The sequence below is a fragment of the Drosophila rhopaloa genome, unplaced genomic scaffold (genome assembly GCF_018152115.1).
Source record: "Drosophila rhopaloa isolate 14029-0021.01 unplaced genomic scaffold, ASM1815211v1 contig_115, whole genome shotgun sequence".
In the NCBI taxonomy this organism is placed as follows: Eukaryota; Metazoa; Arthropoda; class Insecta; order Diptera; family Drosophilidae; genus Drosophila; species Drosophila rhopaloa.
In genome coordinates this window covers 18052442-18067590 of record NW_025334990.1, presented here as the reverse complement: position 1 = coordinate 18067590, position 15149 = coordinate 18052442, and the positions used below count along the sequence as shown (strand labels likewise).

At 45.3% G+C, this 15149-nt stretch overlaps 6 protein-coding genes across 7 annotated transcripts; 2 read left to right on the top strand and 4 right to left on the bottom strand.

Moving 5' to 3' along the window:
* Window positions 1-5: 5 nt before the first annotated feature.
* LOC108042635 (cytochrome b-c1 complex subunit 10) lies at window positions 6-456 on the bottom strand. Its single transcript, XM_017121023.2, has 2 exons — window positions 322-456; window positions 6-198 (listed from the first exon to the last, which is right to left on the bottom strand). The coding sequence occupies exons 1-2, from the start codon at window positions 372-374 to the stop codon at window positions 78-80; spliced, it is 174 nt and encodes a 57-aa protein (XP_016976512.1). The 5' UTR covers window positions 375-456; the 3' UTR covers window positions 6-77.
* Window positions 457-492: 36 nt separating this feature from the next.
* On the top strand, window positions 493-1064 carry LOC108042634. Its single transcript, XM_017121022.1, has 2 exons — window positions 493-697; window positions 762-1064. Exons 1-2 carry the CDS (start codon window positions 587-589, stop codon window positions 858-860), a joined length of 210 nt encoding a protein of 69 aa, XP_016976511.1. The 5' UTR covers window positions 493-586; the 3' UTR covers window positions 861-1064.
* A 353-nt stretch (window positions 1065-1417) lies between these two features.
* LOC108042633 (ras-related protein Rab-4B) lies at window positions 1418-2924 on the top strand. The gene is made up of 4 exons (XM_017121021.2): window positions 1418-1655; window positions 1725-1805; window positions 1866-2198; window positions 2266-2924. Exons 1-4 carry the CDS (start codon window positions 1640-1642, stop codon window positions 2475-2477), a joined length of 642 nt encoding a protein of 213 aa, XP_016976510.1. The 5' UTR covers window positions 1418-1639; the 3' UTR covers window positions 2478-2924.
* LOC108042631 (endoribonuclease Dicer) lies at window positions 2925-9590 on the bottom strand. 2 transcript variants are annotated; one of them, XM_017121017.2, is made up of 8 exons: window positions 9141-9590; window positions 8948-9078; window positions 8709-8886; window positions 8095-8405; window positions 7337-8039; window positions 6715-7272; window positions 6482-6656; window positions 2925-6423 (listed from the first exon to the last, which is right to left on the bottom strand). In XM_017121017.2, the coding sequence occupies exons 1-8, from the start codon at window positions 9177-9179 to the stop codon at window positions 3323-3325; spliced, it is 5196 nt and encodes a 1731-aa protein (XP_016976506.1). In that variant the 5' UTR covers window positions 9180-9590; the 3' UTR covers window positions 2925-3322. The 2 variants fall into 2 exon arrangements, with proteins under 2 accessions (XP_016976506.1, XP_016976507.1); XM_017121018.1 differs by lacking the exons at window positions 8948-9078; window positions 9141-9590 and having other exon boundaries at window positions 8095-8451; window positions 8709-8825.
* A 711-nt stretch (window positions 9591-10301) lies between these two features.
* LOC108042655 (facilitated trehalose transporter Tret1) lies at window positions 10302-12392 on the bottom strand. The gene is made up of 2 exons (XM_017121050.2): window positions 11632-12392; window positions 10302-11131 (listed from the first exon to the last, which is right to left on the bottom strand). The coding sequence occupies exons 1-2, from the start codon at window positions 12331-12333 to the stop codon at window positions 10427-10429; spliced, it is 1407 nt and encodes a 468-aa protein (XP_016976539.1). The 5' UTR covers window positions 12334-12392; the 3' UTR covers window positions 10302-10426.
* Window positions 12393-14252: 1860 nt separating this feature from the next.
* LOC108042656 (protein PET100 homolog, mitochondrial) lies at window positions 14253-14754 on the bottom strand. The gene has a single exon (XM_017121052.2). The coding sequence runs from the start codon at window positions 14627-14629 to the stop codon at window positions 14387-14389; it is 243 nt and encodes an 80-aa protein (XP_016976541.1). The 5' UTR covers window positions 14630-14754; the 3' UTR covers window positions 14253-14386.
* Between the last annotated feature and the right edge of the window lie 395 nt (window positions 14755-15149).

Genomic DNA, 15149 nt, shown 5'->3' with positions numbered 1-15149 from the left:
GTGGGTCGTTTTAACTTATTTTATTCACCAAGCAAAACATCGAGGCTAACAGTGGATTGAACTACGGCGCATCAGAGTTACTCGCTCTTGTCGAACTTGGATCCGTAGATGGGCACGTACTGCAGTACCAGCTTCCAATCGGTGTAGTAGAGCACGGCCAGGCCAGCAGCTCCTCCGAATCCTGCTCCAGATCGGATGCTACAAAATCGAAAGAAACTGCTTGAGTTTTTGATGGTTATGCAATGTGTGGTGTATTGTGGAAGAGCGCCGGAACCCCTGTAACTCCTTGATATGGGATGAATCACAACGGGTTATACTCACAAGGAACTCGCGATTTCAGCGTGCTTCTTGCCAAAAGGTATACGGAAAGCCATTTTTTGTCGATTTAATTACTTTTCTCTCGCACCAAAAGATTCGCAATAAATGGAACGGTAAAGCACTAAATAATACCACATCAGTATGACCCTAATTTAAAACAAATAACTCTTTTACGAAAGGTGACAACTCTGAGTGGACTACGTGAGAACAATTTGTCATCAACAAAAAGTTTTATTGGATAAACACTATTTAAAATTCAGAAATCACAATGAAAGTATCTGTATTCGGTGAACTAAACACATTTGAGCTTTTTATCCTCTCTACTGTGATACCGGCGGTCTTCGTGTTCCTGTGGGCATTGATATCTGGAGATATGAGGGTAGGGCACTAGGCTCTTATCAAAAATACCCATTTTCAGTAATTTTCCATTTCTAATTTTACAGAACTTCAAGGGCAGCAAATTGGCCTACTCTGTTTTCACTGCAAAGGATCCTATTAATTGTTATCAGGACTATGTGCCGGAAAAACAAAAGGATACTTAGAATAGAAGATCTTTTGGATCAGAAAACCATAACATGTATTCAACCTGTACATATAAGCTATGTAGGTGGAAAATCCGCAGATCTTTAGTTAGAACAATAAATACTTGTTGAGTTAACATTAATTGCGATTAGACTATGTCCCCGAAAAGTTTAATGGATTATCTAAACTAAAAAATGTATTAAATGCATGCATTATTAGAACAATTGTTGATTAATATTTGTATTTTCTTTAATATTAATCTATTGGAATTTTAAGACATCCATACTAATGGGAGAAAATCCATTTAAATTCCGCTTGTACATATAAGCAAGCTAGGCACCCGAAGGATCAGAAGAAATTTAGTTAGAACAATAAACAATTGTGAATTATTATTTGTGTTTTCTTTAATATTAATCGGTTGGAATTTTATGACATGCAAGTTGATAGGAGGCAATGCCTGTTAGATTTTAAATAAACTTAAACTGCACAGTTTTTTAAATTAAAAGTAAACAAATCTGAGGTGCAACATAAATTATTAATTTCCCCACCTGGTCACACCCAGTTTTTCTTGGTATTTTTCCGTTTGTCTTTTACTTCCTCACTGAACAGCAAGTCGGAGAATTCGTCTATTTTTGATTTGTTAATTGTTTAAAAGCGTTTTTGACGTCGGATATTGCGGCTTTCAATCGTGTCCTGTGCACTCCCTGGTGCCCATCCGCACCAGCAACCTGATAGCCCCGGAAAGAGGCCAACTACTAAGGCAAACAAAGGAGACTAACTACGCAGAAGAACAAAAACAATGTCGGAAACATACGGTTTGTCATCATACAACTAATTAATTAATGAGCGTAACTAATTGATTCCGGTGCTGGGCACTCACCTAGATTACCTGTTCAAGTTCCTGATAATTGGCAGTGCTGGCAGTGGCAAAAGTTGTCTGTTGCATCACTTCATCGAAAGCAAGTGTAAGTTGGTGATAACCCATGAAAGCAGATCCCGCTAAATCCTTATAAAACTATCACCAGTCAAAGACGACAGCTCGCACACCATTGGCGTGGAGTTCGGCTCGCGGATCGTGAACGTGGGTGGCAAATCAGTAAAGCTGCAGATATGGGATACGGCCGGACAGGAGAGATTCCGCTCGGTGACGAGATCCTACTACCGAGGAGCTGCCGGGGCTCTTCTGGTCTACGATGCCACGTCGCGCGACTCCTTTAATGCCCTGACAAACTGGCTGAATGACGCCCGCACCCTGGCCAGTCCCAACATTGTGATCCTCTTGGTTGGCAACAAGAAGGACTTGGAGGAAGCGCGGGATGTGACCTTCCTGGAGGCCAGCACATTTGCCCAGGAGAACGGTCTGTTTGCTAGGGATTTAACAAAAATGTTTCTTCTGTTGATCACAATCCTGTTGTTGCTTCGCAGAGCTCATATTCCTGGAGACAAGCGCCAAGACGGGCGAGAATGTGGAGGAGGCCTTCCTCAAGTGCTCCAAAACCATTCTGGCCAAGATCGAGACCGGCGAGCTGGACCCCGAGCGGATTGGCAGTGGTATTCAGTATGGCGGAGCTGCCTTGCGCAACTTGCAGACGCGACAGCGCAGCATCAACAAGCCGGATTGCACCTGTCGCGTTTAGGCCGCACGATATCAGTACTCTGGACTAGCGAGCAAATTTATCTCTATTTTATCTCAACCCGGAATGCGGACTCGCATTCCCCTTAGTTGTATCGTGTACTTGTGTGTGTCCACTTTGTTTTAGTTTATATTTTGTCTTGCTAGATTAATCATTCCAAATGTAAGCATATTGCTCTTCGTTTTAACATAATCTTAACCTTTTGATTGCCCACGATTTCGGGTTTCCCCCCAAATGTTACTTACTATAATTTTTAATTCGTGAAGCACTAGGAGCCCTCGAACAACGAAAATTTACGGCTGATGCTGAGGGGCACGTGGATCAGATCGGAGATGAGGAGAATGCATTCGGCATTTTTATTGTATATAAGTGGCGTTCCGTCGTTGACGACGTCGCCGATTGTAAATCTAACTCGAGCATGCACGCGGTAAATAAAAACGCAAAAACATATTTATTTATTTTTATGGAAAAATAATTAATTTATAGGCCTCAATATATCTTGCTGCTTATCAGAGTATAAAATGTTATAGGTTCGAAAATGTAGTTTTCCACATTTGCAAATATCCTTATGCTCTTGTATAATCACGGATAGAATTAATAATTGAAAATGGAAGTATAATGAAAGCTTATTTTGTATAGACAATAAAAAATTATCTTTAAATTCGAATATTCTAAGACATTAGGTTCGTTGTTGTTCATAACAGCAATAAAAAAGATCACCAGATCTCAAAAGTGGAATGCACACTTCAAAAGGATTTTTTTCGAATCCGGATAACCAGTGGTTTGCGGTTAAAAAAAAAATCCTTTTAAAGTGGAAATGAAGCCACTTTTAAGGCGCGGACGTCATTTTAGGCGTCAGACTTGCTCAACTTCTGTAGCGCGTGCTTGGCAGCCGCCAACTTGGCCTGGTTCTTGTTACTGCCGAATCCGTACACCTTGATGGTTTTCTCCATGCAGGTGAACTGGCAACTGATCATCACCTTGTCCCGGTCGACGATGGGCGTACTGAAAACGGGATTGGCGAGCCTATGCTCGGTGAGCTGGCGGATGGGATTGATGGGCACGTTGCGCGAGAACTCGAACAACTCAGGCTCGAAAAGTTTAAAGATCACCTCCCAGGTGCGCTGCAGATCCCGGCAGTCCAGGTAGACGGCTGCAATCAGAGCCTCCAAGACGTCGCCCAAGGCCTTCGGGACATCCACGTTCGTCGACATGTTGAAATCACCTTTGCGCGGGGCATCTCCCTTTACGTCCGGAGAAATGGCATTTATAGCCTCCATCAGTTCCGACATCTCCAGTTCGTCGTCTAACTCCATCGCAGTGGGTTGAATGTCGGCTTCCTCGAGCAGGATGCGTACATGGTTGGTGACCCTGTGCCTCTGCCCCTCCTGGAACTGCACAAACTTGGCTATGGACTCGGAGAGCAGCGAGTTCTCCGCCAGGATGAAGAAGTGCAGGCGATGCCGCACGCAAATGCAGGCCAGAGTCGTATTATTGACCAAAGCGGATCGCAGATCTGTGAGAGCGCCCGGATTCATTTTGGAATTGTTCTCGAAAATGTAGGCGGAGATAAGAAAGTCCAGGATGGCATCGCCGATAAACTCCAGCTCCTGATAGCAGCCAGTAATTCGATTCGTGGGATACGACGGATGGGTAAGCGCCTGTAGGAGATATCCCCGATCCTTGAACGTGTAGCCCAGATTCTGCTCCAGATGATAATGATTAATGAGGAAGCCATCGATATCCGCGGGATTCACGTTCGCCCGCATCCTGTCGCCGCCCAAACGGAGGTCCAGCAAATGGGTGAGGGGCTTGCCGATGTCCGCCTTGCAGATGCCAAAGTATTCAAGCATCCGGAAGGCATGCTGCAGTCCGTAGTTCTTTACGACCACCCCAAGAAGTGCCTCCAAGGTATCGGCCACTACTTTGTCCGCAATCTTAGCGAGGCCCACGCAGAAGTTAACCTCGGAAGAGAAGTCGGCGCCAGCATAATGGGTGTGCGCATTTGATTGACAGCCCTCCACAAAGCTGCGGAAGTTGAGTTCACTGCAATTGCTATTCGCCAGCGCCTCCTCTTCGCTTAGCGCCAGATCCCGCAGGTTATGCGGACCCACCAACTGCGCCAATTCCGGCTTTTTCTCCCACAAAGCCAGCACATTGTGGGGCAGACTGACGCTTGGCGGAACCCATGTGTATCTCGGGGTAAACAGCACGGAGCTGATCTTCCTGGGAATGTCCGTGTCACTGAGGCAGTATAGCAGATTCCGGTTCGACACAAGTTTGGACTTGACCTGCGTCAGGGTGCCCTCGTTCCATTCCGGATACTTGTTGGCCAAGTAGAGAGTGGCACTCAGTTTGAGAAAGGAGTCGCCCAGCATCTCAAGGCGTTCCATGTCGTACACGTCCGCGCTGCCCGAGGTAGTGATCGCAGCCAGAAATTCTGCCTGCTCCGCGGGCGTAATGTGTGCAGCGGAAACAGTTTTCTGCAGGATGGGCAGGGGATTCACTTCTCGAACACTGGGAGTCGCGGGCATTAGAGCTGGCAGGCTTACCATCGCCTTGGTCGGAGATCTGTCCCCATAGATATTGCCCTTGGGCATTTTGAACTGATTCTCAGTCCAGTACTCCTTATCCTCGAACTCAATCTTTTCCAGCCGAGCCACCTGGCCCATTGTGAACTTGTAGTAGTAGTCCAGCTCCACGGGGTACGCGCCCATGATTTTCCGCGACAGATCCACTGGTTCCATGTACAGCTGCCAGGGATTCTCAAAGTCAGTGATCTGCAGGTTGGCCGTGGCCGTCTCCATGGTCTTGGTGGGCATGGGTTCCAGGAGGGATCGCGGCTCCTCGATGTCCTCGGTGGCTATGGCATTACCCACAGTGTCCACATTCCTCTTTAGCGACCAATCAATTTCCAGGGGTTTTGGCCTGTAATTTGCTCCGTTCAATGGCAGTTGCTGGAGGCCCAGATAGTTATTGAATCGTTTCCGCAGGGACTCCGCATGGAGGAGGAAGTGCAGGCGGCGAAGAATACTGGGCAGAAAGATTAACTTCAGCCAGAGATCGCCAGGAAATTGAAAATTATGGCACAGTTCAGGAATCAGGACAACTTTCGCCCTGGCCTTGCTCTGTGTGGAGGATTTGCCGCGCTGCTGCACATAGAAATTGAGCTGTTCCGTGAGTTCCCTGACCTCGATCAGAAACTGATCTTTGTGCACAACGTCGCCGATGTGGTTGCTGTACTTGGACATGGTGAACTCGTAGTAGGACTTGTCTTGGTAATTCTTTTCCATTAAGCTGTAGGGTGTGAGTTCCCGGTGCACCTTGGTGACCAGCATGCGCTTCTCCTCGTAGTTGGCATACCACTGGGTAACAATCTTGCCCTCAAAGTCCTCCGGACGGGGCGGAGGTTGCTGCCTGCGCTGCTGCACACTGGACTTCTCGGCCTGGGGCAATCTCTGGAACTTGGTGACCAGCGGCCAGTCGATGCCTTTCCTCTGAGCGTCACCCTGAATGAGAGGGACTACCAGGTAGGAGTTCTCCTTGCTGCGACGATCCAGAACGAAGAACGGCTGCCAGATCTTTAAGAGATCGCGGAATATCATGCCGTGGAACTGATGCAGTAGCTCCAGCTGGTTATCATTCTGGATAACCACTTCTAGTGGCTCCTCGGCCACCTGAACATGCAGTTTTCCCTGATTACTAAAAAGCGGCATCACCGCCAGTCGTGGAAGCTTTTTGCGCAGCATTAGGGCATAGTTTCTCGGCGTCTTCAAGTTCGTATACATGTGATCCGTGTAGTCACTCCGCTCAAACTGCGGCTCCAAGAAGATCTCGTAGACATAGCACACCTCACCCACCCGAGGACGGGTGTCAAAGAACTCCGCCGGACAGTCGCTCCGGTATGTGCGCACCTTGCTCTCTACATCTTTGCGCACAGCCGCAGTCACTGGAGGAAAAATATTTGAGTAATTTAACAGATTGAGTGTGGCTTGCTGAGTACCCACCATCATCGCCGTACTTCTTCCAGTGCTCAAAGTGGACGTCCGCAATAGCAGCCACTCGCTCCTTCATTGTTACGGGTAGGAATCTCTCGTTAAGCTCACCGAGGCTGTAGAGTTGCTTGCAAGCCTTGAATGCAGCTGAAACTTTGGCTGACTTTACGCAGTCCATGGGATCGCTCTGTAACAGTCACAGCAATTAAGAAATTTTTCCCACCCGAGTCTCGCCTGTAGCTTACGTAAATCGTGTCCTTCAGCCTAGAATTCAGAGGCAGGTTGACGGATATTACTTGCTTTGTTCTCGCAGAGTCCCCGAAAAGCCTTTTGCGTTCGATTTCATCCAACAAATTGATCCAGGGAATCACAAAACCAAAGGCATCCGTTGGCATGCTCTGGCAGTAGCGATGAAGCAGGATCAGGGCGTTGCTGGCCAACAAAACGGCTCCGTGTTCGTTGACGAACGCCGGAATAATGTCCTGGAAGTGTTGTTTGATCTCGTACATTTCCGGCTCTGCACGCTCTAGAACTCTATCCTTTAAATACGCAGCAATTTCTTCGTGGGCTGTGCGATACTGAAGAATTTGCTGCGATATCTTGACCCTGTCTAATTCGGAGGAAAACATCACGAATCGGGCTTCCTTGGAACGAGCACGCCCCTTCGTCTGCACATACATGTTGAAGGTTTTGAGCGGATCCAGGATCAGGACATGGTTGCAGGCCTGCACATCGATGCCCTCTTCCAGCACGCTTGAGCAGATCATCAGATTGGCATCGCCATCCCGAAAATGCTGAATGGCCTGCGGGAAAGTAAGAACGTGTTTTAAAAAAGCTATGTTTCTTGGTTCTTCCGGTTGCACCTACCGACTTCTGCCACTTGCGATCCAGGACGGCTTCAAAGTCCGGGGAGATCGCGTTGCGGCCCACCATGAATTGCGGCGTCAGCACGTTTCGTAGCTCCGGCGTGGCCTCTATAAAGTTCAGCAGCAGGCCGTAAATGCACTTGCAGGTGTAGCGCCGTTCGACGAAGACCAGGCAGCAGATCTCCTTTGGATCCTTGTGAGCGAAGGTTTGCTTCAGATACTGCAAGAATTTCTGCACCTTCGGGGTGGAGAAGTTCATGATGGTCTCCTCCGTGTTCGCCTTGTCGTCGAGATCTTCATCGTTGTCCACCATGTCCCGCAGCTTCTGCACCAGCATGTGCCGGATTGTCTCGCACAGCGAGATGGCCGTCCTGTGCATCAGCTTCAGGCTGAGCGTCTCCGCTTGGCGCTTCTTCACCTCGAACTCTACGATCAGCGAGACGATGGCGATGGAGGCCGCGTAGATGCCGTACTCCTGCAGCTGGAACTGGAAGTCGTTGAACAGCTGCTTCACCGTTCCTTTCTTTTGCGGATCGCGCTGGCTTTGCAAGGACTTGGACCTCCGCACCGGCTGATTGCCAATGTCCATGAGATCCAGCGATTCGAAGAACTTACCAATCTGCCCCTTTATAGATTGATTCACCGCAAAAATCTGTACCTGATCGGGATACGTGAGCAGGAACTCCTTTGGCTTAGTGGAGTAGCTGAAAGTTCACATGTTGAGGGATTTCAGGAAAAGAGGGAGCAGGAAACTCTTACAGCATTACGTTCTCCATTTCCTTGGTGTCGGACACGGTGATGATGTTTCCCCGATACGTGGTCTCCAGTTCCTTGAGCTTCTTGGCCACTTGCTTGATCTCGTTTCCCTTAATCAAAACTCCGGTCAGGCCGACCACGCGCGGCAGCTGCGTGGCACGGCCAACGCACAGGAACAGACGCATGAACTCATGGAACGGATGGTGGCCGGTGCCGTGGTGACACTCGTCTATAATTACGATGCTCACGGAGCTCAGCTCCATGTTCCGTTGGGTAAATAGGTCCAGGATCACCTGGGCAGTGCCCACCAGAACCTATTCGGATTGCAGGGGTTAAGTGATTCAATTATGAACAGTTTTCCTAAAATGTAAATGTGTGTTTAATAATTGTATACAAATTATACAATTTCATCATCATTGACCGATTCTCAAGTACTAATAATAAATATTTATGTTTGTATATATGTTACTTAATGAAACCCGATTCCCCGGGGCCCTTAAGTGCTGATCTTAGGGTTTTTATATTAATGTGTGTGTATAACCGATCGCATATCGTACGTGAGCATTAGTAGGAAAGTGCCCGGAGGGACACGTCATGCCCCGGATACTAGTACTCACTTGATTATCTTGGATTTCATTGGTCCATTGGCCGCGCGTCCATTCGTCCACGCCTTGTTCGCCAACATAGAACCCGACCTTGAAGTTGGTATACTTTTTTACGGCCACCGCCTGCTGACGGGCCAATTCCACAGTGTTGCATATGAACAGAGCCCGCTTTCCACCATTTTCGATGGTTCTAGAATGCGTAATCAAATCGGATGCAATTGGATTTACTTGGCTAAAACATAGCTACTCACTTGTCCATGTCCTGCGAGAAACGCTTGAGGGCCAGGATGGCCACGTAGGTCTTCCCAGAACCCGTGGGCAAGTAGATAATGCCATTGTGCTTGGTAATATAATCCACGAGGCGCAGTTGATAGTCGCGAGCCTTCCCAGGAATTATGGTTTATTGAGGGGAATAAGACCACTTTATTTTTCAAAGAACCTCACCTTTATTTCCGTGGTATCAAGGATCAGACTGTCTCCCATGATATATGTAGCACTAAAACTTTGAAATCCTTCCTGACAAACTGATGAAATGAATTGGATGCGAAACCCTAGAGGCCTTTTTTCAGACTGAAACTAACGTCTTGGACTGCGTTTGCTGACGTGGCTAATTCGATTTCGATTGTGAATGGAAGGCGATAATTGTTCCGGCCCGAAATTCCGGGATTCACCGGTTTTTTTTTTGCCCGACGCGAGAGCTTTACCTGCTGCACTGGGGTGGCAACCACCTGTGGGCCAAATTGAATGACCCAAAATATTTCCCTTCGCGACACTTGCAAGACCAGTTTTCCGCGGGTTTGACCTCTATTTCCAAAGTAATAACTTTAAATGGTAAACTTCAAAAATTAAAGAACTAATAAAACTGGGTGTCAAACAAAGAACTAAGCAGGAGGCGAAAGCGTGGCCAGCGTTCCTTAAGTTGTACATCTCAGGAATTCTGCATTCCCATAAGACTGGTCACACTACTCAAGGCGGAAAATATAAATACTTGGACTTTTACTCTTATCAGTTAGATCTCAGATAAATATATTTAAAAATATATTAATGGTAATTGGATACAGCTGAAAACTAATAATACTTAACTATGGATGATTCCCTACTTGTGATTACTAGTACTGTAAAGTAAAGTATACAAACACTCAAAACTGATAAGGATCTTGGAAAGTTTCTAGTAGCAAATTAGAAAAGTAATTTTAGAATTAAGTTCTTAGCTGCATACTTTTGGGATGTGGCAGTTACCTAAAATTAAAGATTTAATATTTCAATTTAATAATTTATTTTAAAAAATTCAGCTTGATATAAAGCAGAAAAAAAATCATTTAATTTAAGATTGTTTTAGCATAGATTTAAACAATAATTATTAACCCAAACTTTTTATGACGCAATATAAATGATTGTGTTGAAATCTAATCAATATTATAGCTTGTGTTTGCTATCAATACACTAAAAACAGGAAGACACGATAATCTTCCAATTGAGTTAAATTATTTTGATATGATATGATCTTATAGCTTATTCAAATCAATGCTAATATACTCATATTTTAAATACGAGGTCACAAAGCTGTTAAAAAAATGAACGTATATTTTTCTTTAAACAATGTCCTTAATTTTTTCAAAAGTATTTGGCTTTATTGATCATGATCGTTCTTACATATAACTTTTGCTTATTGGCTTAAAGAGAACTTGAAAAAGGTATCCTTACGGCTAATACTATGTATGTATCCGTCCTCACGTCTGCTCCTTGTCGGCACCGGAACTATTGTTGACACTCTTTCCGCCGGACAACATTTCCTGGATCTCGATTATCGTCTTGCCCTTGGTCTCCGGCACGAAGAACAGCGAGTAGAGGAAGGCGAGGACCGCGATCACGGTGAAGATCCAGAAGGTTGGTCCCGGCCCAATCGAATTCTTGAGGATCGGGAAGAGCAGTGTGACCATGAAGGCTGACAGCCAGTTGCTAGTGCCGGCAATCGATCCCGCAACACTCTTCACGTCCTCGGAGAAGAGCTCCGCCATCACCAGCCACGGCACCGGTCCGAATCCGATCGAGAAGAAGACGATGAAGATGCAGATGCTGCTGATGGGAAGCCACCCGAAGTCGTCCATCGAGCCCGGATTGCTCTCGCTTAGCTGGAAGTAGACGCCCATCAGGGCGGTGGTCACTGCCATCAGAATGCCGGAGATCAGGAGCAGGATCCGGCGGCCGGCCTTATCGACAATGGCCACGCCCACCAGTGTGCTGGTCACCTGGGCGAATCCAATGATGAGCGTGGAGTCGGTGCCAGTCAGACCAGAGCCTGTATCCTCGAAAATCGATGTGGAGTAGAAAAGGATGGCGTTGATACCCGTCCACTGTTGGAACACCTGCAACAGCACAGCGATCCCAAGACCCTTCAAAACGATAGGACGGCGGAGGGCGGACAAAATGTTGACCTGCAATTAAAAGACACAATATAACTTGTAAGTAATATATACATTTGCTTAACTTGTAACTGATTTCTGTTCCTTGTCTTTATCAAGTTAAGAACTGTATTGACAAAACTACTAATAATAAATAATGATAAGTAGTATCGCCAAAACATATACCTACTTGTACAAAGCGATTATGATAACCGGAAACTAGTTTTTATAAAAGGAAATCAAAAGGGCAAAACAGTAATTAATCGAAGCTATTTTTTTCATATTTTACCAATAAGTTAAGATCATTTGGATGTTAAGTAAGTAAAATAAATTGTAAAATTTAAACAGGAGTTTTGCCTGTTTTTAAATAAATTTTATCATAGTGAGTTTTCCTCTTCATATCTGAATGTCAAATTCAGGCTGTTTTATATTAGAAGATCTGCTTCAATTTGAAATTGAATTACAAAACATATTAATATACTTTGCAGCCTTCTTGACTGTGCATTCTTTATGGCTATGTAGTATTTACGAACCTTTGGCATATCAATCTGCTTCTGGGACTCCTCCATGATCTCCTTGAGCTCATCATCGATATTGGCGTTCTTGCCTCGCAGCCACTGCAAAGACTTGGCGGCATCCTCATTGCGCCCCTTCATGGCCAAGTAAACGGGGGACTCCGGCATGAAGAAGTGGATGGTGGCGAAGATCAGCGGCAGGATGGCGCACAGGATGTTGATAGTGAGCAGGGGCAGAAAGGCTCCCACCAGATACCCGTAGAACACGCCCGACACGATCAGCAGCTGAAAGAAGGCGCCGATGGTGCCTCTCAAGGCGGTTTGACAAATCTCGGTACAGTACATGGGAGCAGTCACACAAAAGGCTCCCCCGCACATGCCCAGGATGAATCTGCCGAAGTACAGCATGGTCACGTTGTTGGCGAACAACATGAGCACCCACCCAACCATATAGGGCGGGATTAGGGCCAACATGGTGGGTCTCCTGCCGATCCAGTCGATGGCAAACCCGATGGGAATGCAGATTACGGTGGCACCCAGGGTCAGCAGCGAGGACACCCAGCTGAACTGACTCGAACTGATCTCAAATCCATAGTCAAAGCTCTCGGTGATCTTCTTCTCCACGGGCGAGGACCAACCGATGGAGGCCCCCATGCAGAGGGCTCCGAAGCTGGCCGACAAGCCCGCAATATATTGCGGCAATACTGATCCCTTGGACATTATGATGTTCTACTACAAGTTGCTCCCTCCTCGATCGCTGGGAATGAACTGAATTCGCCACGCGACCGTTATTCCGCTGGAAAAATCGCTTTCCATGCGATAACGGAAGCAGCGACGTCGACCGAGAACTCAAGCACTGCAAGTCATAGTAGTAAATCAGTTCCCTATAGTTTCCTCCACGCCAGGTGATAGATCATATAGATGATAGGAGGAGGCAGAGGCAGAGACGGAGGCAGAGGCGGAGGCAGAGGCGGAGGCGGAGACGGAGGCAGAGGCGGAGGTGACAGCGTCATTGAAAGCGCCCAAAATCAGTTGAAAGCCGAAGCAGCTAATTAAGAGCCCGCCTCCGTTAACAACACATGTCGTTATAAGAGCAATCAACAATTCTCCGTTTATGCCCTGCAGCGAAGTATGCCCACTAGCCCTACGAACTGGGTTTGAATTTTTGTGGCTCGAAGTGGTCTAGGGAGTCCCCTTGAGCAATAATAACTTTCCAGTAACAGCTTCATCATCTTTAATTTGTGGGAATGGCTACTGAAACATAAAATACCCTATTCCTTCCTAATTTCTCTAGAGGTTTGTTATGTTTGAGATAGCTATTACCACCTTCGGATTTATTATAAAAATAGTTCTTAAAACGCACTAAAAAGCAGATAAACAAGAAGGTATATGGATAAGTACTGAATATAAATCTGCATATGAAAAAGTAAACACATTGATGAATAACTTAATTGAATCAAGTTATCAAAACCATGCTAGCATGATTTATTTTATAATTGTTTTGTACGTACAGAAAAATATTAAAAGTATTAATTTATTGAAATTTGTTCAACCATTATCTATCAATTCTCCACAAGGTGCAAAAAGCTGAGTTGAAGTGACAAAAATTATTGTGACCGTTACAGCGCTTCATCTGCATTACATTTAAATGGGTATGATAAATACTATAACTAATCCAAAACAATTCAAAATTTTAAAGGAAAAATATTGATTGTTCACAGCGTGGTTTTACTTTCTAGAGATTTAAGATCCCAAATGATACGATTTTTTACTTCCAATATCTGATAAACAATGTTGACGCTTACAATCTAGCCTCAGCATTCTTATAAATCGATTTAATGGGAACTCGATCCAGCGAAAAAATTAGGCAATTCCTTCTTCAAAAACCTTATCAAATTAACCAATATTTTTAATCTTAAGCTAAAAAATATCTTATCTCCAATAGGAATTTTAACAAGCCAAATACATCATGAACAAATCTCATCCCATTAAGAGTACCCTATCTTCGGCGTGATTAGGGCATAAGTTTCCGGTATTTTTTTATTTACGGCACAATTGGATCTGCACTGTCGTGTGAAAAGCAGATAATAACAGAGGCAGACTCTACGAAATAATTGAATGAGCGTAAATCGCCCGGGGTGCATCTAATCTCAGCCCTCGAGCAACATCGCATCGCATCACGCCCAAAACACATGTAGAGAAATCAATCCGGATTGAACCCCAAAGTGTGACAAAATCGGTGAATACCTGTATACCTGTACGATCACTGCCAAGTCGCACGGTCACCTGGCGGTCAAGCGGCGCTATCGGCTATCAGCGAGCCGCGTATTGATGGCCCCCGGAATCGGGGACTCCTTTGAAAGGGGGATGGGGGATTGTCCAGATAAGCGATTACCGGGTGATAGTATTTGGCAGAATAACCCATTTTCAAGTAGCCCACTCTCCTTGTGGGTCTGCTCATGTAATGGCCTTATCGTGGAGGCCCACACCGAGTGCTCTTGGCCTGCAATGCAATTGTTTTTGAAAGATAATGCACATGGGACTCCGGGGAATGAATGTCGAGTATCCCCTGGAGCCTCATCATAGTTATTTCCTGATGATTTACAGTCGTAAACACTTATCGAATCCTCGATTTCGAGTGCTGTTTGGTTTAATACAAGTCTTTATTACGTTGTTACAGAGCAGTTAGTCATCCATCCAGCCGGAGCATCGGTTGTTTGTTTGCCTCCGATTATATAACGGGGGATTAGCTGGATTGATGGAAATGAATCCCCTACTTCTTGCCATCCGCCTCCTGCATGGCGCGCATCATTTTGGCGTCGTGCTGAGCGTGGTGCTCCCTTATGGCCCGCTGCAGTTCTTCATGGTGGCTTTTGCTCTCCGGTGGATAGAGTTCCCGCTTTTTCTTGGTCACCCACTCCTCGAAATATTCCGGCTGATTGAAAAGGTGGAACAACGTCACCGGAAAGGCCATGTACATGCCCATCTTGGCCACTTCCAGCACCCAGGTTCCCATGGCGTTGGTTTTAGTCACTTCTGGTGCTTGAAAGTCGAAATAAAAATTAATTTACGCCTAGTAATTTGTTTTCCTTAAAACTGTCAACAAAAAGCAGCTGTTTAACAGTGTTGCCCAGCGTTTGAGATTAAGTATGATCTGTGTTGGATAACTTTACTTATGTTTTGGGACATATGTCCGAAAAACGTCCGATAAACGGGTAAATTTTAAATTTCAAATCATTAATTTAAGTTATTTTTTATTATAAAATGCCAAGATTGTGAATTAATAAATGAAATAATAATATACATAAACCAATATTATATGTAAATCTGTCTATTAATTTCTTGAAATGTATTTTTTATTCTTTAGCAAAAACATTTTATTAATGGTTAAATAACAAACCCTCCTTTTACCTCAACGTTGCACAATACATTATTTATTTTTCAACGATTCCACAATACTATCGCTAGCACTTGAAAAAAATATTATTTAACTACTTTTATCAGCAGCCCCCACATAGTCTCTAACGCTTTATCAC